The 23662-nt window shown below is 44.3% G+C and overlaps 1 protein-coding gene across 1 annotated transcript; it reads left to right on the top strand.

Annotated features, from left to right (window-relative positions):
* On the top strand, positions 1-23160 carry LOC118836170 (zinc finger protein 2 homolog). Its single transcript, XM_036743532.1, has 7 exons — positions 1-45; positions 8118-8196; positions 8755-8912; positions 13437-13563; positions 14503-14598; positions 20127-22043; positions 22979-23160. Exons 3-7 carry the CDS (start codon positions 8880-8882, stop codon positions 23158-23160), a joined length of 2355 nt encoding a protein of 784 aa, XP_036599427.1. The 5' UTR covers positions 1-45; positions 8118-8196; positions 8755-8879.
* Positions 23161-23662: the final 502 nt, after the last annotated feature.

The raw sequence follows: 23662 nt of genomic DNA, 5'->3' as shown, positions 1-23662 counted from the left end.
CCTGGAGGACCCGGCTGTTCGTTCGGCAATTTGTCCTTAGAGCTGGTGAGTGGGGGGAAGGGGCAAAGGGAGGAGGGTCGGAGGGACTCAGTGCGCAGGCGCGCCCGGCTCCGGGCATGGTCGGGGAGCCCCTCCTTCCTCCCCAACCCCCGGGGCGCCCTTAGGCTCGCGACCGGCTCGGGCTCGTGTGCGTGGGAGCGTCCGTGCAAGGGTGCGGGCTCCGAGTGTGCGAGTGCGTGTGCAAGAGGGGGAGGGGCCGGAGTATTCGCGAGGGATTGCGCGAGCACGTGTGTGTAAGCTGGGCCGGCCGTCCCGAGGGGGCAGAGAGAGGGGCGGGGCTCCTTTCCTGCCGCCCATCCCGCCCCCCGCCTTCTTCCGGTAACGGGAGGGGGAGCAGCCGCAGCCCGGCATCCCGCTGTCAGGGGAAGTCACCGGGCCCCGGAGTCACAGTGTGTCCTGGCTCTGTGGCCCCGTTTGCCTCAGTTTCCTCATCTGTGAAATGGAGGTGACAGCAGCCCCTCCCTCCCCCTCCCAAGGTGGTTGGGAGCATCCAGTGAGAAGATCACGAAGCTCTTAGCACAGCGCCTGTATACAGTAGGTGCTGCATAGATGTTAGCTCTTACTGTAAATAACCCCCTCATTTCCCTGGAGGAAGTGACGGCATCTGAAGGAGTGGGGGTCCTGGAGGGACCCCCCTGAGGAAGGAGGGGGTGGGGGAATAGCTGGAGAGCTCCTGGGGAGGGGTCAGGAGGGAAGCCCTCTCCCCCCAGGGTGCTGGTCGCTGTCTTGGCATCCGGTCCTTCCTGGCCAGCTCTGCCCGGGGTCTGGCCCTCCTCAGACCACCCAGCCCTTCTGTCCCTGGCCTCCTTGGGCCTCAGGCAGCATTGCTCTGTCCCTTATTCAGGAGGACAGCTGGCATTTCTGTGGCCCTTTGGGTGCACCTCGGACTTTACAAATCTCATGTGCCTGATTCCTTACAGCAGCCCTGTGAGGGAGGTGCCCATTTTACAGAAGGGAAACTTGAGGCAGCCAGAGATGAAGTGACTTGCCCAGGGTCACACAGCCAGCTGGTGTCTGAGGTCTGATTGGACCTCAGGTCTTCCTGCTTCCATCCATGTTCCCCTTCCAGGGATTCAGATAAAGGCCCTGTGATCTTGAACCCAGTCCTGCTGGGGCCCCAGGAGCTGGCCCACAGTGAATGTGCATGAAGCCATAGGGAAGGAATGTTAAATTAGCAAAGCTGGTCACATGCTTGGGGTCCTAGAAGGGCCTTCCTGCCACCCCAGCTGAGGCCCAGGCAGGGAGAGTGACTTCCTTCCAGTGACAGGTAATAAGTGGCAGGGACAGGATCTGAACCCAGGACTCAGCATTCTAAGGCCAGTGGGCAGTGGGTTTGCTTCCCATTGCTCCATGCTGGGTCCCACACATACAACATGTGTATGCCTGCAGACGTGTGTGTGTGCTGAGGGAAAGCACATGCCACCGTCTGAAGGTACAGGCCAGTTTTAGAGCCATTTTCATTCAGGAGGTTCTTCAGGCCCAAAGCTGCCTTTGTCTCAGGGATGCCCTTGGGGAGAAGCACCCAGGAGTTGGCCAGGACCAGCTGGGGGAGACCTTGGGCCGGGGCCTCAGGCTTGTCCACTGTGGCCCATGAGGAGGAAGAGGCCCCTGGGGGAGGGGTCCCCAAGGCCCCCCCTGCAGTCTGGGCAGGGAGGGCTCAGGATGACATCATTAGGACTCCTTTTCTGAGGGACCTTGGGGAGAGGCTTTTGTACTGGTAGAGAAGTACAGTCACTTTTACATTGCTGGCCGACTTCCAGAGGACCAAAGGGAGTGGCTTTGACCTCATTCTGAGTATTAAGTGCTTACTGTGTGCCAGTCACTGTGCTAAGCACTAAGGATGCATATGCCAGGAAAAAGAAATATAGTCTCTGTCCTTGAGGAAGATGCATTCTGAGGTGGAGGGAGAAGCTGGTGGGGAGTGGAGGGGTCGGGATAGGGGTGAGAACACCTGGAAGGACAGGTGAAAAGGGCGAGACAAGGAAGAGCCATTGTAAGGCCCGGTGGCTCTGTCTGGGGAATGAGGGGTGACTGGGCTGGGCCCTTCTCCAAATGAGAGAATGGGCCACCAGGACTGGGGTCAGGAGGCGCTGAGGGGTGCAGATGTAGTCAGAGGAGGGCTGGGCTAGGCCCTTCCCCAGAGTGGATGCTTGGGTCAGAAGCCACCAATGGGAGAAAGCAGCCACCTTGAGCAGTCAGGAGGCAGCTGTGGGACGCATGTGAACACATACCTTGTCACTAGCTCAGATCTTGGGCACAAAAGAAACATCATCACATTTCCCCAGCGCTGGCTTGATGCCCATCTCCGCCTCCACATTACTAGTGCACTCCTCCTGGGAGTTTCATTAGTCCACATTTTTCTTTCAATCCCATTTCTGGCAGCTGTGATCTGCTAACCTCTGTCATATGCTTCTTTCTTTCTGACTACTGTGCTAAGTCCAAAGTCTTTCTGTCTACCTGAACATACTTAGATATGCTCCCTCCAGAGTCCTAACTTTCCAGGTCCACACTCTCCTCACTTCCCGTCACCTGCTCCTCCACTTCACCAGATCTACTCAGAAACATGTTCATGCCCTTGATCTTGCCACCACCCACAAGTGGTCCACTTAAATCTTCATGGACTCTTAGGTTTCTTTATCTAATTACAATCTTATCACTTCTTTTACTCTACCTTGTAATCCTAACCATGTTCTTTGTCCTCAATATGATCACCAAACCTTCTACCTTTCATACATTCCCTGGCCACCCTTTCCGTCCCTTGACTACTTGGCCAATCATTTCCAGTTTATATCATCCTCTATGCTCTAGTCCCTTGTGCAGTCATCTGTCACCCATCATGCCTTGCCAGTGGCCAGTCTTGGATTACTCTCTTCATCTACCATCTAGACTCCCAGTTCCGTACGGCAGAACAGTGCTGGAGAATGTCACAAAAGTATAATATTTGGGTCATCTATAAATTTAGCTTACACAATCTCTCCTGGGTTGTCACTGAAAAAAGGCAAAGGATTCCCCGCTCCCATGTTCCACAGTATCTACTCCAAAAATTTTCATACCATCTTAGAGTCGTATAGCTCATACTCTTCTCAAATAGACTCATCAAATGGAAATGATTAGAAATTATGTTCTCTCAAAAATTCATTGTAACAGCCTTTCCCCACTTGCTATGAAAGCCTCGGTGATAAGTGTTGGGGAGTATGAGTGTGAGAGTTGTGATTGTCCTTCTCAGAGTTAAAAGAGGAGAGCAATTGGGAGGTCATGGCATAATGATGACCAGAAAGCAGCAGTCAGGGTATATTTGGGCTGGAGAGGAGACCTCTCCCCAATCAGTGCCTTTGGATGGGAGAGGAAGCATGCTGTGAAGATGGCATCAAGGACCACTTGTTCTTAGAAGACTCATCAGAGTGCAGCCTGGCTCACACCTACCTGACACCTGCAAGAACAGAATTTTTAGGAGACAGTGATCTCAGCTAAAAGGGCTGCTGCTTCCAGCCAGGGGCTCTGCCAGGAGGTGCCCGTGGTAGCTTGCCTAGAAAGGTGGGCCATGCGGGAAGCCAAAGAGGTAACAGGGGCTTCATGGAGCTAGGCCCTCTGTGGGAGGCTCCCTGAGGCCCTCAGGTCCCAGAATCATCCTCCTCAAGGCCAGGACTTTAGCTCCCCGCCTTCATCTCTGCCCCTAGCCCTGACCTTCATCAGCTGAAATGTTAGGGCCATGGGAATGACCCCCTTTTGCCTTGGCCTTCTAGTATACCACCTTCCACCCAAGGGCCTGAATTCCACATGGGGCATCCCAACAACCTGTTCATCCCTTGGAGTTCCTCTCCCTCGTCTGTCTATCCCCTCCTATTCTCCCTCCTTCAACCTGCTCTGGGTGTCAGACTCTGTTCCATCTGAGCAAAAAGACTGCTTTAATAAAATTTGGCTGTAGACTAACACAGAGTAGTGGGAATTATAATTTGAGATCCTGGCAGCGAATGACTCTTTGGGAAAATTGAGATTCTTCATGATCCTGTTTGTAAATATGAATCCAGTTTTGATGGTACTGAGTTTGTCCTAAACTAAATTACAAGATGGTCTTATTTAAAGTTATATGTGTTCTCATCTTAAGATAATTGTGGGAAGGCTAGGTGGCACAGTAGATAGAGCACCAGTCCTGGAATCAGGAGGTACTGAGTTTAAATCCAGCCTCAGACACTTGATACTTACCAGGTGTGTGACCCTGGGTTAGTCACTTTTCCCCAATTGCCTCACCAAAAAAAAAAAAAAAGATAATTGTGAGATTTGAGCCTCTATAGTCAGGTCACATCTTAATGCAAAATACACTTAAATTTTGGCATTAAGGCAATATGTTTAGAGATTACAGAGATAAGAAAAGCATCTTTGGATCAAAATTACTCTGTACTGATATCTGAATGTAATGTGGAATGTCAAATCAAGAAATGGAGTGTATGACAATTGAGAAATGCAGTCAACTGAATTGATGCTATCTTCTTGGCAATACGTTTGGTTTCAAATCCTTTTTGTCAGAGCACTAAGATTTGTTTTAAATGTGTATACTATTATGCTTGTAATTTTTTGTTGTGATTTTTGGGAAATCATAGTGTAAGAAATATTGTTTACTTGGGAAAAATTTTCCCAGAGGCTAATACACTTGTATCCTTGGGATATTAACTCCTCTTTTGAGCTAGATGCTGTGAAATGATGAATTAAGCTGTTAGAGAATGTGGTTACAATATTTTAAAAACTGTTTTGTACCTAATTGGGCATATTTTTCTGTATAAGTAATAATAATAACTTTCTCTCTGGGAAAAGTATAGAAGTAAATCCTCCCATCTGGGAAGTTTTGGGGTGACCTACTTAGTGCCTTGGAACCTTTTTTGGGCAAGGTCATAAAGTCTTATCAGCCTGGGCATGGAGTTGCTGAAAGCAATGAGGTGGTTTATGAAAATTACATGATTCCACCTAGAATATCATGTGTGGCAGTTATACCTATGAGCTAACTCAGGCTCAGCAGACCCCAGCCTTGATTTAAACTGGGACCCCTTCTTTGAATACAGTTGATCCTGCCAGATCTGAGAATGCAAAAAATAAAAGAGAATGGCTCCCATCTCCATGACCTGGGGACTCAAGATAATTCAACAAGTGGCTGCAGCCTGCTTTCTCTTCTCTCCCTCAGCCCCTGGTCCCAGCCCCTTCCTCAGTCCTGTGGGAAATGATGGGAGGAGTTTTGTTTCCACAGAGTTCAAAGTATCGCGCCCCCCCCTTTAGCAGAATATAAGTCAGATGACAGACCAGGCTTCTGGTCAGGTGGAAGGTCAGAGGCTTGTACACATGCTTGAATGGGACATTTGAGGAGGGTATGATGCAGGCAGTCAGGGGGTTGCATCTGGCCGATGAAGAGCCTGGCAGGAGATTCAAAGTGGGGGGTCAATAAGAGGACCGGTGTCCCTCTGAGTCCTTGTACTCCCCTTACTCTGTTCAGGGGATATATCCATTTATTCAGATCGAATAAATGTAAAATATAATTAAAACCTTCCTGGCTTCCCAACGAGTATTGTTTATTCCTAGACAATGTCTAGATAATAGTCCCTTGCTGTCAGGGCCATGGCTGCTAGGCCACTTGGGCCCCAGCCCCAGGAGCCCGGGGAGGGGCCTGAGCAGGAGTGGCCGACCTGCAGTCCAACCAGAATTGCAGAATTTCTGAAGCTGAAGAGACATAAGAGGATATCTAGGCCAATGCCTGCCTAAACAAGAATCCTCCCTATTGTAAACCTGAAAAATAATTATCCAGATTTTGCTTGGAGAAGTCCATCAAGAGGGAACCTACTACCTTCCCAGGTGGTGTGGTTAGAAAACCTTTATGGAAGTTCAGTGGGTAGTAATGGAAGATGCTGTTCCAATAAATAAGATCAACATGGATTCCTGGTTCTTTCTAATTTTGCTCAACAGTGGCCTGACATGCCTCAGTGCCAGCGATGCCACAATGTTTGCCGTGTCACCTTCAGTAGGAGTTACCTCATTCACATCTATAAGATCAGTTAGAGTCAGCCACAGAGCCCGATAAAGGGGAAACCATGCGCTCCAAGGATTTCAGTCCAAACTCTTCATTGACTGCTCTTTCTACAACACCAACAGTCAGCCCACCTGTAATCCTGGAACCTAATTCTATAACAACTATCTCCTCCTCAGACTCTATTATCAATGTGACTACAAGGACAGAGGTGGCAGAGCCAAGTGAAACTTGGCTTTCTGATCCTGGGTTTACAGAGGCCGAGACAGAAGCCTGGGAGCAGGATTTTAGCACTTCAGTAACAACACCAGACACCTTCACCGCTTCAGATAAGATGCCTATCATTGCAGTGATGGTGGCCCTGTCCTCCTTCTAGTGATAGTGTTTATCATCATTGCTCTGTAACTGTTAAGGTTCAAGAAGTACAAGCAGGCTGGGAGCCATTCCAATTCCTTTTCCTTGTCCAATGGATTCACTGGTGATGTGAGCCTCAAATCATACCACTTCTGGCCAGGTCTCCAAGCGCCAGTAAGAAGTAACCCCCCGCAGCCAGTGGACAAGCTGGAAGGGATTAACCGACACATGGCTGATGATGATAAGTTCTTCCAAGAAGAATTCAATGCTCTCCCAGCCTGTCCTATCCAGGCCACCTGTGAAGCTGCTTCTAAGGAAGAAAACAAGGAGAAAAACAGATATGTGAACATCTTGCCTTATGACTATTCCAGATTATACATGACACCAGTTGAAGGGGTTCCAGATTCCAACTATATCAATGCCTCATTCAGCTCCCTTCATCACTCACCTGAGTGGCTGCATGTCACCACAGCCTGCCTGCCCCTGCCCAGCTTGCCTGGGCATGATGTTTGTCCGTTTGCCTGTCTCTTACTTGTGGTACCTTTGCAGTGGCCAGTAGGGAAGTCACTGTTTCCCTGTAAATAGAGACTCTGGATAAGGATTGGTATCTAAAAAGACCTCATCAAAATGCAATGGTGCCCAAAACAATAAGACATCAATTGATTGATGAGGGGAGGAGCTGGGAAAATGCACCAGGAGAGCTTCTGAGCAAAGGAGTAGAATTCCTAATACCTCAGGGTTGCCCCCTAAAACCCTGAGGAAAGAAGTAGTCAGCCATTCTGACAGCTAAAATGTCTAAGAGTTAGGGTTTGAAACAAGACTCTTCTGACTCAGAGTCCAATGTTCTTTCCACTATGCCATCCTGCCTCACTTGTGACTCCTCCATCCTATGTATAGTAGATTATTTTAAACCTAAATCTACTTTACATTTATCCCAGCATTATGGCCTTTGCAAATTTGATAAGCGTATCCTCTATCCATTTGTATAAGTTATCACAGTCTGTTTCCAGATTTAAGGAAGAGACACAGCTCAAACTCAAAATAAACATGCCAAGTCACAAAAAAAAATTCAATAAGTGTTTGTGAAGCACTGATTTGTACCAGGCAGGGGTAACAGCAAGCTGAAGCAGTCCCTTAGTCACTTAAAGAAGTCAACAAGCTTTTATTAAGTACTGGTAGGAATCAAGCAACTCATAGACTCTTGGGATTCCTAGGGAGGAAAAAGAAAACGGGTGACAGTTTGCAAATAACTACATACATAATCAGAAGTTATGTGGTACAGTAGATAGAGTTCTGGGCTTGTCACTTGTCTTATTGTATTTACAACCTATTCACTTAAGAAATTCCTTTCTCATATCATGGTTAACTATATAGAGACTATAATTGTGGCTGACACAGGCATCCTGAGCCAGGAAGGGAGGGAGGGGGCCAAGGGAATTGCTCTGAAGATCTGAGGTCTGCCTTGTCTGTCCATCCTCGAGTTCATTGTCTTATGATGAGCCCCCATGCTTCTCTCTATGTGCATGTTCTGCAACCTTTGAGGGAAATAAACACTCATATTCAGACTAGTTTTGTTGGTCTTTCTGTAAACGAACTTAGTAAAGGTTGACAGAGGTGACATCTCTGCCTTCTCTGGAAGCCGATATCTCTCGCCTTCTTCCTTTTGAGCTGAGGACTCTCTGCCTTTTTTCCTCAGAGCTAAGATCTCTCAGCCATCCCTCGGAAACAAGATCTCTCTGCCTTCTGGAAGTCAGCGCTGCCTGTGCAGGTCCCAGGTAAGTCTCAGGGAGGACCCCTGCCTGCTCCCCCACCCCCTGTCCAGGCTTCTGCTGGCTGCCCTTTCCATTGACCTTGTCTCATCTGTCCAAACTTGGTAACTGTCCTCTGGTTTTGCCAGGAGCAGGCCCTCCTTCCCGGCCTGGCTCCCAGGGCAGTTCCCTGCCATTGCTACTTGTCCAGGCTCTGCAACTCATCTGAAAGGTCATGGGCACCATCCCTACCTTTACCATCGAACGGCTGCCCCACCTTCATGTCTTACCGGTAGTATCAGCGGGAGGCAGATCTTTGGGTTGGAAGCTGCTGAGGCTCTGCCTGGTCTTATTCCTCTGGGATCCCAAGTCCCTTTTACCTCCTGGGTCTGTGTAGGAGGATGGGGGAGGGGCCTGAGGCCCAAGAGAAGGCATTCCGGGGCTGGCAAGTAGTCTGTTTGCAGACCTTCTTTCCCCAGTCTGGCACTACCTGCTGCCCTCCTGTTGGTTGGAGTCTCTCCCCAGAGGCCAGGAAGAGGGCCTTTGGAACTCCTCTTTGATTTTACCTTCCGTAAATGCCTGTAGGCCAGCCTCCTGCCCAGGAAGAGAAGGGAAAGACATCTCTGCCCCTCTGGAATCCTTGTCCTTCCTCAGTCCAGTCTGCAGAGGAGAAAGGCCTGGCCCAAGCAGGGAGCCCAGATCCAAAAGGAATGGCCCCTGAGACTCAGAGACCCCCACCCCAGGTAAGTGTAGTCCATCCCTAGGCCTGACCAGGATCTGCCAATATGACTATTTCTATCAACATGGAGGATTGTCTTTGAGGCTGGCCATCTCTCTTACCTATGGATTGTTTCTTTACAAAAACTGATACAAAATTGAATACATTAGTAACCACACTGCCCTGCTCTTTTCTTCTCTGTTTTGAAGTGTATCAGTGGCACTAACCACCATCAGTATCCCCCCCCCCCAATTGCTGCCCTCTGTGTGTGTTTTTTAGGTTCTCCCACATTACAATTGACCGACAAGGGCAATCACTTCACTCATTAGTCCCTCTCTATAGGCATCATGTCTTTTCTCTCTTCTTGCCTGCCTAGCCCACCTCTCCATACACACACATCCTACCCCCTACTCTGTTTCTTGTGCCCAAGCTCTACCCTGTAGCAACTGAAGGTCAAGGAAGACCCATTCACACTGAGTCTTGTCCAGACAGGCCTGGAGCAGAGGCCTGAAGGCTTCCCCGCCCTTGTCTTTGACTGTGTTGTCTTCAGAGCCAAAATTGTCCTCCTGGTCCTGGACACAAACTCTGCCTGGGCTCACACAAGTCTTCCCAGGAATCTCTGAATCCCTCCATTTACCATTTCTTAGGTCAAGTCAATAAGCATTAGAAAGTGGCTTCTCTGTGCCTGGCCCTGTTTTAGGTCTTGAGAATCAGCCAGTGCCACAAGTCAAGGCTTGATTTTCTAGACACAAGAAAGTGACGACCATGATGAACACAAACCTTAGACATGTGTTGTTTTATAGTTGTTTCTTCTCAGAAAGCTGGGTGTTCAGCCTTTACTAGCACACTGCTGCCTGGCTCCATCCTACTTTGGAGGCACCTACCTTATGTTTGTGTGCTATAGGGATCCCAACAGACCCCCTTCCTCCCTCATGTGAGGCCATCAGGACAGCTGCTCCTCCCTCATTGTCTGGACAAGAGGAGATAGGAGGCAAAGCATGGAAGAAGTGGAGAGAAGGGCACTGGTAGCCCACTAGTGGAAACAAAAGGGGGAAGGGGCAAATGGCAGGGATGGGGAGAGAGAATGGCCACATACAGATCTAGGCCGCAGGCCCAAGGTCAGCTTTGGAGAATAATTGAGAATGAAAAATGAGGAAAAGGTCTGATGAAATGACCCAGTCCATCATCCAGTGTGTCTGATGGGACTCCTCTGTGCCAGCACCGGACTAATTGTGAGGGGGAAAGCTACAGATAATGGAATGATCCTTGCTTACATTCTAATGGAGGACACTACAAGAACCCCTAAAGACGAAGAGAGCGCACTCTCAGGAGAGTGAGGGGGAAAGCCAGTTTGTAATGGGTTAAGGACCAAATGCCAGACAGCAGTAGAGAGTTCAGACAGATTTTCAAGGAGTTTGGCCAAGACAAGGAGGTGAAATAGGATGATAGCTGGAGGGGTGGTGAGGGTTTAGGGAAGGTTTCCTTAAGAATGGGGGCATGGGTACGTTTGAAATCAGTAGGAAGGAGACCAGCTGATAGAGAAAGGTGGAAAATTTGAGACAAGGGGAGGGGAGGTAGGGGTGATTGAGGGAATATTGGAGAAGACAGGAAGGGGCAGAGACATCAAATGGCCTTGTAGAGGGTTGGCCTTTGTGAAGACAAGGCTCCCACTTTCTTACAAAATGGAGGAAAGAAGCCAATGTAAGGTCACATGAAGAGGTTTTGAGGAGAGAATGCAAGCTGTTATTCAATAAAAATTTATTAAGTACCTACTGTGTGCTGGGCACTGTGCTTAGTGGTAGGCATGCAAAAAAAGGCAAACAGCAGTGTCTGCCTTTGAGGGGCTCACAGTCTATTGGGGGAGACAAGAGGCACACAAATATGTACAGACAAGCTATAGATAGGTCAATGGGATAGAATGAATAAAAGGAAGGCACCAGAAGGAAGAGGAGCTGGGAAAGGCTTCCTGTTGAAGGTGAGATTTTAGTTGAGACTTGAAGGACCCCATGAGGCTGAAATGAGAAGGCAGAGAATTCCAGCCATTCTGGAGAGCCAGAGAAAATGTCCAGAGTTAGAGATGGAGTATCTTCTTGGGATAACAAGGAGGCCTGTGTCATTGGATTAAAGAGTAGGTAGTAGGAAGTAAGGTGTCAGGAGAATGAAAAAGTGGGTGATATCTAGTTCATGCCAGGCTTTTAAAGTTGTGTTGTTGTGTTGTGTTTGTCCTTCATTTTCAAGAGGACCATGGCATCAGGGAAATGATGATATGACTTGCAGTTGACTTTGGTTTGAATGAGGAGGGCTGTGTGTGGTCACCAGCCTCATTTTCTCCTCCAGAGCCATCTGGGTCCAGTGAGCTGATATTCATTAGAATGACTGTAGATGGCCCAGGATGCAGTGGGAGACCCTGGCCTTTGTAGGCTCAGGCCTTTTCATGTACTCACTTAGGTGATGTAATGCCCATTCAATGAACAGGCCTCTTTAAGAAGTGTGTCAAGGGATGGCCACTTTAATTAGAAAAAAAGAAAAAATAATAAGCTGTGAGGGGAAGACCCTCAGGGTTACTGTTCCAAAGAGAAACAGTTACCATTGACATTCACTCTAAGCCAGGAGGGCCCAAAGTGCAGCCATTAAGTGGAGCTTGGGCAGGGACATATTGTGGTCAAATCTGTGACCTTCAGAGTGAACTGGACTTAAGGTTTTGAGGAAGGAAGGAAGGAAGGAAGGAAGGAGGGAGGGAAGGAAGGAAGGAAGGAATGTAGCTAGTAAATCCCAAGTTAAGTGGGCAGCTTCTTTTAAAGTAAAATTAGAAGCAAGATACTCGAATGAGGGTGCTTGGGTAGTCAGTGGTTAGTAGGCATTTATTAATCTCCTACTATGTGTCCAAAACTCTACTAGGGTCTGGGTTTTCAAATACAAAAAAAACCAAAACAAAACAAAGATGGTTCCTGCCCTGAAAGAGCTCATACTTTATTGGGGAAAGGCAACACATAAAAGAAAGTTAATGCAGGAAGGGAGGCAGAAGACACCAGATATTGGGTCATGGTGAAGTTAGTCAGAAGGCCCAAAAGAGTCAGCGAGGTGAGAAGTGGGGAGATCTGTGAGCTGGGCCCCCTGCTTACTTGGAGGTTTGCACTTCTCAGCCCCACCCTCTCCTCAGAGACACAGAGGACAGTGATGAGATTTAGTACCAAGGCTAATGAAGTGTCACAAGATGATCCCAGTGAGTGGAGAAGACTAATTAAGTCCAAAGATGATGGAGCTGCGTGAGAAATCTCTGTCCTTAAATGAAGACTTGGAGATCATGGCCTCACCCCATGGTGGTTAAGGATGGATGTGGGAGGATGGAGAAGGAAAGAGGGTTGCTTCTATTGGGAACCAATTAGAGATTAATTATCTGTCAGTGAAAGGACAGTTTTCCTATAGTGATTGCTCACACTATGAGTAAATATAGTGTAATGAAGAATTGTGACCTCAGGAGAGAGCCCAGTGAAAAGTAATGTTTTGTAAATTCTTGGGAATCTCAAAAAGTATGAAAAGACTCATAAATCATTATTCAGAAGCTCAACAATAGAAATAAAGGAACCTCAAAATGAAATCTAGGTTACAAATAGAACAGAAATCAGATGTTTTAAATAAGAAATTAAAATGGTGAAAAAGTAGAAGATTTTTATCTACATGAAAGAGAATTGCTCCAAAACAATAGAACCTCTGAAAAAGTGAATCATATTCTCCTAGAAATGGAAGAGCATCAGATACCAAGTGCATCGATCAAACATGTGTAGCAGGTGGGAAAAGTAGCTAACCCCTCCCATGTTTCAAAGTATTTGTAGATGTGGCCTCTTGTGTGTTATTTAAAAGTCTGCCTCTTAACTCATTCTCTTGATTCATGATTCCCAATGTTCTGGAGTTGTAGGGGTGTGTTTAGATAATTTATTTTTCATAAATGTGCTGTCAGTGTTTTATAAATTAGCTTAATCTCCAACCCCAGTTAATGAGATATTATATTTTTAATAAATGAACAAACTCTCTTTTCCTTATCATAGTTACTCTTCTGTCCTTTTCCTTTACTCAACAGTGATAACTGTTAATTTTCTTGTTTCTTTTTCCCTCTAGAATACATAGTACTTGCCAGCTTCTCACAAACCCTTCATAGAGTTTTCTTAACATATCACTTATGACACTTCTGATGAGGTGGAATTTCATGCCACCTTCTCTTTTTCTCCTCCACAGATTCTCATACCTCACTGATAGAGCACATACCTTTTCCCTGATTCCATAAGAAGCATTTCATAGTAAGAAATTCATTTTTCCAGCTTTCATTAATCCAACGTGATTCTCACTTAAAATAGAAAATGCTTTTCTAAATATTCTATTGGGCTAGTATTGACTGGTTTCAAGTGTGGCTCTGACACTCATAAAGATGATAGCAGTCTTTGGCAAATCCCTTCTGTGCTTCAGTTTCCTCCTGTAAGTTGATGAAGGTTGGGCTAGTTGAATTCTGAAGTCTCTCTTTCAGCTACAAATTGTGTGACTTTTGATGGTTTAGGAGTTGGTGACATTCCAGGATGTGGCTGTAGACTTCACCCAGGAGGAGTGGGGCCTCTTGGACCATTCTCAGAAAGAGCTGTACAAGAAGGTCATGCTGGAGAATGTCCAGAACCTGCTGTCCCTGGGTAAGGAGCATTTCCTCAGGTAACTGAATCTGCCATCAAAGGAATGTCTTCATTCCTTACCAATTGTGCAGGGTATGACCTTTATTAGTTATTCAAAAGGCAAAAGTGGTGGTCTCTCCAGGGTCCTCCTGATGCCTGGTTTTCCTGTGAAAGGTCTTTGAATCACATTATTGGAGGCTGGGACTTTACTATGTTGCTCCTGAAATTGACTGTTTATTATTTTGGGAAGCTTGAGGACAAAACTCAAACCGGTTTTACAGAATATCATACATGGAGCCAATCTCAGAGGTTATCTAGGCTATCTCCTAATTGGATATGAGTTTTGTCTGTGAAGATCACTCGTGCAGCTTTTCCTTGATGATAGGCAGTGAAGGTTGCCTTTCAAGGCAACCCCTTCTGCTTTGGGATGGGTCTAGACTTTAGAACAGTCTTCTTGTTAACAGGCATCAATCTGTAGCTCCTTGCTCCTAATCCTGCTGGCTATTATCATTTGATCCTTATAACAGCTCTATGAGTTTGGAACCATTATTATCATCCCATTTCATAGTTGATAGAACTGAGGCCAACAGAGGTTACAGAGCCTTCCAGGGGCACACAGCTGCCATGTAGCTGAGACTGGTTTGGACTCTTCCTTTTGATTCCAGGTTCAGACCTCTTAACACTGCAGTAAGAGGGGCCTTTAATTTCTAGATAATGGAAGCTATGGAATATGTCCATCCTTCTGCGAAAGAGGTGAATAAAGCTGGAATTTTCTGATTCCAAATAAGCTGCATGATCTGTGCCCCATCTCAGGACCGCAATGATCAATACCATGGGAACCATCCTTGAGGTGTGCTGGGAACCATGTTGTGGACCCTGTTTGCACATCTCCTTTCCCTAAAGAGGACTAAATTGTATATTTCTCTCTATTCTTATCTCTTTTTTATTCTATATTCTCAGGGCTTCCAGTTTCTAGAGAAGATCTGATCTCCCCTTTGCACCAAGGGGAAGCACCAGGGATACTAGAGCAAAAAGACCCAAGGAAGTCCTGGCCAGGTGAGTGAGATGAAGCAGGTGTATGAGGGCTGTTATCACAAGACGCATCATTGTGTTGTAACAAAGGGAATGCTACACTTGGGAGCAGGCAGACTTGAGTTGGAATTTGTTTTTAGACACGTTTCAGTACTGGCATCCTGGGCAAGTAACTGAACCTCTGAGCCCCAATTGCCTCTTCTATAATGCAGCAGAGGGTCTCAGATTCCTTGGCCTTTCAGTTCCCTTCCAGTGATAAGTCCATGATCCCCTAAGAAATCGTTGTTTGGAGCTTTGAGCATCGAGCTCTCCTAAAAGCATCCAAGAAGGGCTGAGGGTATCCAATCCAACATGAACTCTTTCCTAGCTTTTATTCAAGTAGTAAATACCTACCATGTGCCAGACCCTGTCCTGAGTACTAGGGATACAAATGAAAGCAGGGGACAAGCCCTGCTCTCAAGGACTTCCCAGTCTAGTGGTAAGACAAAATGCAAACAACTCTATCCAGACCTACTACATGCAGAATAAACTGGCGCTAATCAAGAGAGAAAAGGCACTAAGGCTAAGGAGGACTGGAGAAGATTTATTGTGGAACAAGGGGTTTGGGGTGGGACGTCAGGGATACCAGAGCAAGCGTGAGGAGCAGCCAGAGAAAACTTGGAGTCAGAAGATGGAGTGTCCTGGTCAAGGAACAAAGAGGAGGCCTGTGCCACCGATTGTTGCATGTGTGGAGAGGGAGTAAGGTGAAAAGACTGGGGAGGCAGGAGAGGGGCTGATGATGAAGGGTTTTAACAGCCAAGCAGATGATTCTGTATTTGATCCTGGGGATAGGGAACCAAGGGAGTTTATGGGGTAGGAAGTGACATGGAGAGAACAACATTTTGGGAAGATGAATTTGACAGCTGGATGGGGCGTTGAGTGTATATGGGGGAGAGAATTGATGCAATGAAGCCAACCAAAAGACTTGCAGTAATATCTCAGGTGTGAGGTGATTGCTGACTGAACCAAGAAAGTGGCAATGTTGGGAGACAAGGGTATGTATGGGAGAGATGTTACAAAGGTAGAATCAACATGGCTTTCTACCATGTTGAATATGGCTGGATGTGAGTGTGAGAGATGATGATGAGTGGGTGACACCTAGGTTATGCACGTGAATGGTTGGAAGGTACTGCCCTCAATAACAATAAGAAAGTAAGAAGCAGGAGGGTTTGGGGAAAGGTGATAGAATTTAGTTTCAGACCTTGTAGGATGGGAATCAGGAAAAAGTATTGTCACCAAAACCTAGAGAGAAAAAGGGAATAATTGACTGTGTCACAGACTGCAGAGAGGTCAAGAGGGATGAAGATTGAGGGAAAAAAAACCATTGGATTTAGCAATTAGGAGATTTTAGATAACTTTTCAGAGAGCCGTTTCAATTGAGCAATGACATTGAAACCTGGAGTGCAGAAAGTTTTGAAGACAGGAAGATGAAAGGAGTGTGAAACACTGATTGTAGATGGCCCTCTTTATGTATTTAGCCATGAAAAGAAGAAAGGATTCAGGTCAATATCTAATGGGAATGAGTGGACCATGTGAGGCTTTTTTTCAGGATCAAGGAAACATTATTTTATTTATGAAAATAGGGAAGGAGCCAGTAAAAAGAGAGATTGAAACTTTCTGAAGTAATTGGGATGGTACAGGAAGCAATATGCTGACTAGGAACAAGAACAATATCAAGTGAAAGGATAACATTCTGTAATACCTTTTGGACCTATGTCCCCCACTCATTCTGCTGTGTGCCCTTTGACCCAGTGATAACCACTAGATCAGGGATGGGGAACCTGTGGTCTCAAGGCCACATGTGGCCCTCTTGGTCCTCAGATGACAAGTTGACAATCATTCAGTCAAAGGGTGGTACTTGAGGACCTAAAGGGCCATGTGGCCTCACGGCTGTAGGTTCCCCACCCCTACGCTATACCTATAAACAAAAGAGATCATGGAAAGAGCAAAAAGACCCATTTATATGATATAACGTACTTTTTAAAAATTATTATTGTTGCAAAGATCTGGGACCAAAGATGATGCCCATGTATTGGGACATGACTGAACAAATGATGGTCTAAGAATATAATGGAAGATTATGGAGCCATAAGAAGTGATGAAAGGCATAGCGTCAGAGAAACTTTTAATGAGTTATCTCAACTGATGATCTCAACTGAGAGAAGTGACCAGAACAAGAAGAGTTTATACTGTAGCAACACCCATCAATGTAATGAACAACCATGACTCCAGAGCACTAGTTCCCCAAACCTTTTATTCTTAAAACTTGTTTCAAGAACAAAAAGTTTGTTGTGAAGCACCCCTCCCCCACCCCAGTCATTTATTCTATACATCATAATATTTTTAATTTATACATCAAGAGCTTACTATAATAAGTTGGATGACTTTTACCCCACAAATATCCAAATTGTTACTTTCATTTCCCTGTGTAATTATAAAAGATAACATTTCATCCTACTTGAAATTATGAAAATTTACTGTGGGGCTTTTTAAAAATCCAATAAGACCTCATGCTTACTGTTAACTGCAAGACTTCCCTTCAAATTTATCTTACAAATGTTGTTGAATAGGAAGAACATTTTTAATCAAACACAACATTGTACATGAAATTAATTTCATAGTACGACTTTTTTCTCTGAATAAAAGTTTGCAGCATTTGGTTCAGTCCCTGACAAACCCAGTCTTTGGTTTGGTTTCTGTATCAAGTGGCTTTAATAATAATGAGTACAACTATAATTAGCATTTCTGTTTGCTTGCTGTGTGCCTGTTACTGGGCTGAGTGCTTTACAGCAATAATCTCATTTGATTTTTCACAACAGTGCTGGGAGGTAGATACTGCTATTATCTCCACTTTACAGTAAGGAAACGGGCAGGCAGAGGTTAAGTGAATTCCCAGGGACATAGTGTTGGTAAGTTTCTGATATGGGATTTTAACTTGGCTCTTGCAGGCTGCCAGGCCCATCTCTCTATCCACTGTGCTAACAGATGTACAAGCAGTTCTCACTTTACATGAATTGCATTATGTAAATTCAGCTCCCCGGGGACAGGAGGACCCAAGTGCAGCTGCACCAGGGGTCTGCTGCTCGAGGCAATGAAGTTGCTCTGGCTGTGGGAGCCCAGGTATTGGAAGCAACTCCAGCCAAGAGACCACAAAGCTGTGGGGGTGGCAGGTTGGCCGGGGATGGTCTGTGGAACAGTCTACTTACCTCCAGAAGAACTGGCTGTATTTTTATTTATACCCAAACTGCAATGAAAACATTTCCTCACACACGAATGATATAGAAAATGGTTGTAGAATTTTACAAGCTCACTTGTTGAGAGATGGAAATTAATTTTTTTTAGCCTTTAGGGCAGCCAGCAAAATGAGTGGCTAGTTATTATATAAAAGATTGATTTTTTTCTGTTGGCTAATGACAAGTAGTGTATTAAATGGTAAATGTACTTCAAATTCAGTTTTGTAAGGAAAGAACTCTTCAGACCCAACTTTCTACCACCGGCACACTGGCCACACTCTCACAGAAACTCTATGGACAGACTGACCTGGGTTTCCAATCAGTTCCTTTGAAAATTTGCTAGATAGAAGAATAGCAGCATGAGCAGAAAAGAAGTTCAAATCAGAAAGTAGCCTTCACACTGAGATGAGAGACAATGGAAGGAATGTTTCTAGAATGTGTGTGATGGTTCATGATGGTTCAAGATGGCTTGTAATGTGTATGCCTGGTGATCATATTTTTCAAAAACCTTGCCATCTGTACTGGAAAACTGCAAACATTTTTAACTTCTTGATGTGGTGATTACAACACTGATTAGACAAGATTACTAGGTAAGCTTGGACTGAAGCAGCTATTCTGGTGCAGTGTAAAGAATGCAATTGAGGATATGTGCATACCTGTGATCATCCACTGGGAATTAATTTGCACTTGTATGTCAGACATCTATGGCAATGAGAACACCATTTGAGGGTAGGGTGAGAAACCAAAACAATACGTTGCACTTAGCAGTGATCAGAGTCCGATGGAATCAGTGCATGAACACTAAAGTAATTTTCTGCCTTATCCTAGTGGTTTGGAATCACTGCACAAAGAAACTTATTGTGCTTCAAACATGCATATACTTCCTGTCCCAGGGGAAAAATATATTCATAACTCTATTGTTAATGTATTTTTGCTTAATGAGAAGATCTTTCCCATCCATTAATAGGCCCATCTCACCTGCTTAAGTCACATGGAAACCTAAGTCACATGAGTTTGAGTCACATGAAGCCTGTGGTGGGAGGAGCTTGCTGAATGAATGGAGCAGGAGGGGTGGAGCAGAATGGAGGAAGTTGGTCAGAGCAGTTAGAGCTGAGGAAGAGAGAGGAAGCAGGCCAGCAGGCAGCTAGCTGTGAGTTTTCATTTGTGGGAGAGCCCTAGCAGGGGGAGGTTTGGGAATGGCGGTGCCCCCTGCATTGTTATTGTGCGTGCATTTCTTTGTTGCTCTGATGAATTCGGCTTTCTGGTGTTGGGATTTGGCTTTCTGGTGTTTGAATAAATGTTTTGGTTCTGTCTTCCTTATGGATAGTCTATTATGGTTTGCAATTCAGAAATATGCCAGCATATTCATAGCTGCCATAAGTGCTGTGAATATTGTATTGGTGATACAGTAACAAAACTGAGCAATTCTTTACTACATAAAGTGCCATTAAAGATTTTTTACCTAAAACCCCTTGGACATCATCATGAATCTCCAAAGGTTGTATGAACCACTAAATGGGCCATGGTGCTAGAGGACCAATAGTGAATCATGCTGTTTGCTTCCTGACGGAAAGATAATGGATTCACGATACTGTATGAAGCATTGTATATGATAATAAATTTATATGAATATTTAGTATATGTGCAGCAAGTGGCATAATATCTCTAGATCTGAATGGAAAAGAAGAAAAGTTGGGTGTAACACTGAAAATTATTACATAATAGTTAAGGAGAGTAAACCTGTTTCTCAACTTAGCATATGAAATTTACCAAGAATGACCATGTGATAGCACATCCAAACTGGTCCATACAGAGTAGCAGGGAGATTACCTGAGACTGACAAAATTATAAGTATAAGCAACAACAAGTACTGGAAGAAAAGATAGAAAGGGAAATGGAGAAAAACCATCAGGTACTGTGGAAAGAGCACAATCAGTCACGAGGTTTGAATTTTAGTCCCAGCTATGAGGACAGTGGCCAGGTAACTCAGTCATTATGAGTTCTTAGCCTGAATTGTGAAGGGGAATGAGAATGCTGGGTGTACCTATGTGTCACAGGTTTGTTGTGAGGATGCAATATTATTGTATGTGAAGCTCTTTCTAACCATCTGGGAATGTGACGAAAAGGCATTTCCAAACATTGATTCTGCCTGTTTAAGTTTGAAAATTCTTCTTTTTCACTGGGGAAATAGAATATAGATCAGTTTATTTTCTGCCACCAGAGGAAAGAATATACATTTATGTATGTCTTTCATTGTATGTGATTACTTGTTTTCTTCAGATGCAGAAACCAAGTTTGAAATGAATGAGACAACTACAGAGCTGAGAATTTTTATGGAAGAATCTGGTCAGCAAAGATTCATGAGTGATGGGCCATGTGACTTCAATTTGAGAGAAATCCACAACTCTAATATGAAAATGGATAAAATTTCGAAGAGTCACTGTGAAGTTGATGAAATTGGAAAGAGAGTCAGACAGTCTTCAGTCCTAAATAACTGTAAGGAAATGACCTCAGGGAATGACTGTCTTCAGGATAGTGAATATAGCAGATGCTTTCCTGAACAAGTAGAGTTTTTTCAGCCCCAGGAGAAGCCTCCTGAAATGCAAATATATCAAGGTAATCAACAGGAAATGGCCATTAGCTGGAGTTCAGAGCTCATTAGAGATCATGAAAATACTGGCGAAATGCTTTATGTAAGTAATAAAGGTAGAACGGTCTTTAAGCAAAACTCTAACCTTATGACTCATCAGAAACTTCACATTATAAAGGAGCCTGATGAATATAATGAATGTGAAATAACCTTATCCCATCACTCATCTCTTCCTTACCATCCTAGATTTCATACTGGAATGAAAACATATGCTTGTAATCAGTGTGGGAAGGCCTTTGATTGGAACTCAGATCTTATTAAACATCAGAAGATTCATATTGGAGAGAAGTTTTATAAATGTAATGAATGTGGAAAGGGTTTCTGCTACAAATCAGTCCTTATTGGCCATCAGAGAATCCACACTGGAGAGAAATCTTATGAATGTAATCCATGTGGAATGACTTCAGATACTGTTTTACATCAGAGAATCCACACTGGGAAGAAAACCTATAATTATAATCAATATGAAAAGCCTTTCACACAGAGTTCCAATATTGCTGTAAATCAGAGAATCCATGCTGGAGAGAAACCTTATGAATGTAATCAATGTGGAAAGACTTTCCGAAAAAAGTGCCATCTTGCTGCCCATCAGCGAATCCACACTGGAGAGAAACCTTTTGGATGTAATCAATGTGGAAAGACTTTCAAGCAGAGCTCCAATCTTACTGTACATCAGAGAATTCACACTGGAGAGAAACCTTTTGAATGTAATAAATGTGGAAACACTTTCCGAACAAACTCCCATCTTGCTGCTCACCAGAGAATCCACACTGGAGAGAAACCTTATGAATGTAATCAATGTGAAAAGGCTTTCAGAAAAAGCTCCAGTCTTGCTGCACATCAGAGAATCCACACTGGAGAGAAACCTTTTGAATGTAATCAGTGTGGAAAGGCTTTTACACAGAGGGCCAATTTTGCTACACATCAGAGAATCCACTCTGGAGAGAAACCTTATGAATGTAACCAGTGTGGAAAGGCTTTCACAGTAAGGGGCAATCTTGCTGCACATCAGAAAATCCACACTGGAGAGAAACCTTTTGAATGTAATCAATGTGGAAAGGCTTTCAAATACAGCCCTAGTCTTGCTAGACATCAACGAATTCACACTGGAGAGAAACCTTTTGAATGTAATCAATGTGGAAAGACTTTCAGATACAGCTCCAGTCTTGGTAAGCATCAGAAAATCCACACTGGAGAGAAACTTTATGAATGTGATCAGTGTGGAAAAGTTTTCACAAAGAGCTCCAGTCTTGCCAGACACCAGAGAAGCCACACTGGAGAGAAACATTATGAATATAACCAATGTGGAAAGGTTTTCATACAGAAAGCCAATTTTGCTAAACCTGAGAGAATCCACACTGGAGAGAAACCTCATGAATGTAATCAATGTGGAAAGGCTTTCACAGGAAACTCCCATCTTGCTGTACATCAGAATATCCATACTGGGGGGAAACATTATGAATGTAATCAATGTGGAAAGACTTTCCAAAAGGACTCCCAACTTGCTGCCCATCAGAGAATCCACACTGGAGAAAAATCTTATGAATGTGAGCAATGTGGAAAGGCTTTCACAAAGAGCTTCTATCTTGCCATACATCATCGAATCCACACTGGAGAAAAACCTTTTGGATGTAATCAATGTGGAAAGGCTTTTACACAGAGGGCTAATTTTGTCACACATCAGAGAATCCACACTGGAGAAAAACCTTATAAATGTAATCAATGTGGAAAAGCTTTCTCAGTGAAGGGCAACCTTGCTGCACATCAGAGAATCCACACTGCAGAGAAACCTTTTGAATGTAGTCGATGTGCAAAGGCTTTCAAATATAATTCCAGTCTTGCTAGACATCAAAGAATCCACACTGGAGAGAAACCTTTTGAATGTAATCAGTGTAGAAAGGCTTTCACACATAGGGCCAACTTTGCTAAACTGGAGAGAATCCACGGTGGAGAGAAACTTTATGAATATAACATTTAAAAAGTTCAATAGACATAGTTTCTGAGTAATTAATATTTTTTTAAAAATAATGCTAGTATTCTATTAATAAAAGGATCAGTGATACTCTCAAATGCCAAAGACCATTTATGGTGGTGGGCTCACAGTTTATATTCCCTTGGAAGAATGGTTGTTCCTGAGGATGGCAATCAACTCCGATTGGTTAACAAGTGATGAGAAAGAATGAATATTATAATGAGGGGCTGAGAAATGTAAATTTGATTGATTATGTAGTTTACTTTTACATTGCTCATCCTTGGGCAATCTAATGAAAGAATTGATTCCCACCCAAACCTGTGTAGAGTACCATGGGCTTCCGCACCTTAGATTAAGTTCCTTGTAAGGCTGGTAGTGTTTTACCATGATTGAGGAGAAAGTTCAACCCTCGAGACTGAGCTTTGAAATGAGGACTTTAGCAAAAGGGGGAACTTTGGATGTCCCCAAATCATTGGTTATTTATAATCATTTCTCTCAAAATGCTGTCAGTGTTGAAAGAATTTCACAGTGAATGGCAGTCTTGTGGCAATCAGAGAATCCACACTGCAGAGAAACCTTTTGAATGTAAGCAAAGTGGAAAGACTTTCACCCAGAGCTCTAGTCTTGCTCTAGTTTCCAGTCAGAGAATCCACACTGGAGAGAAGGCTTATGAGTGTCACACATATACATGACAGAGCTTTTAGTTACCACTCTTAGCTTATTTAACTTGGGAGAATTCACAGTGGAGAGAAATCTTAGGAAAATAATGTGCTGAAGGCTTCACTTCTTATTTCTCATCAGAAAATTCATATCATATAGAAATATCATTTATGAATGAGGAAAGGTTTTCAAATTGAGTTCACATCAGTATTAGAAAATTAATTCTCATGAGCAGCTTCATAAGAACTCAGTGTAGATGGCTTTCAGCCAGAATTCCTCTCTTACTTTATATCAGAAGACTCAGTGGAGAGAAGCCTTAAAAATGTGTGCAACGAGGATGTGTTTTCCTCTGGAGGAGGGTTATCAGTACGTAACAATATTCATACTGTAATGAAGGCATACAAAAGCAGTAGTTGTGGAAAGGGCTTTACCTAGAACTCACACTTGACTGTCCATTGGATAAATCATTCTGGAGATAAAACTTAGGATCTTTTTTTTTAACAAGGGAAGTTCTCTAGCTGTAGCACAGACTTC

This window comes from Trichosurus vulpecula, chromosome 2 (assembly GCF_011100635.1).
Source record: "Trichosurus vulpecula isolate mTriVul1 chromosome 2, mTriVul1.pri, whole genome shotgun sequence".
Lineage (NCBI taxonomy): Eukaryota > Metazoa > Chordata > Mammalia > Diprotodontia > Phalangeridae > Trichosurus > Trichosurus vulpecula.
The sequence above is the reverse complement of the archived record's forward strand: the minus strand, read 5'-3'. Positions and strand labels throughout refer to the sequence as shown.

Excerpts from the sequence above, each read along its gene's own strand:
- LOC118836170 (XM_036743532.1), top strand. The coding sequence starts at position 8,880 with ATGGCCCCTGAGACTCAGAGACCCCCACCCCAG. Across the intron at positions 8,913-13,436 it reads CTCAGAGACCCCCACCCCAG|GAGTTGGTGACATTCCAGGA; the intron begins GTAAGTGTAGTC and ends TTGATGGTTTAG. Across the intron at positions 22,044-22,978 it reads TGGAGAAAAATCTTATGAAT|TGTTGAAAGAATTTCACAGT; the intron begins GTGAGCAATGTG and ends AAATGCTGTCAG.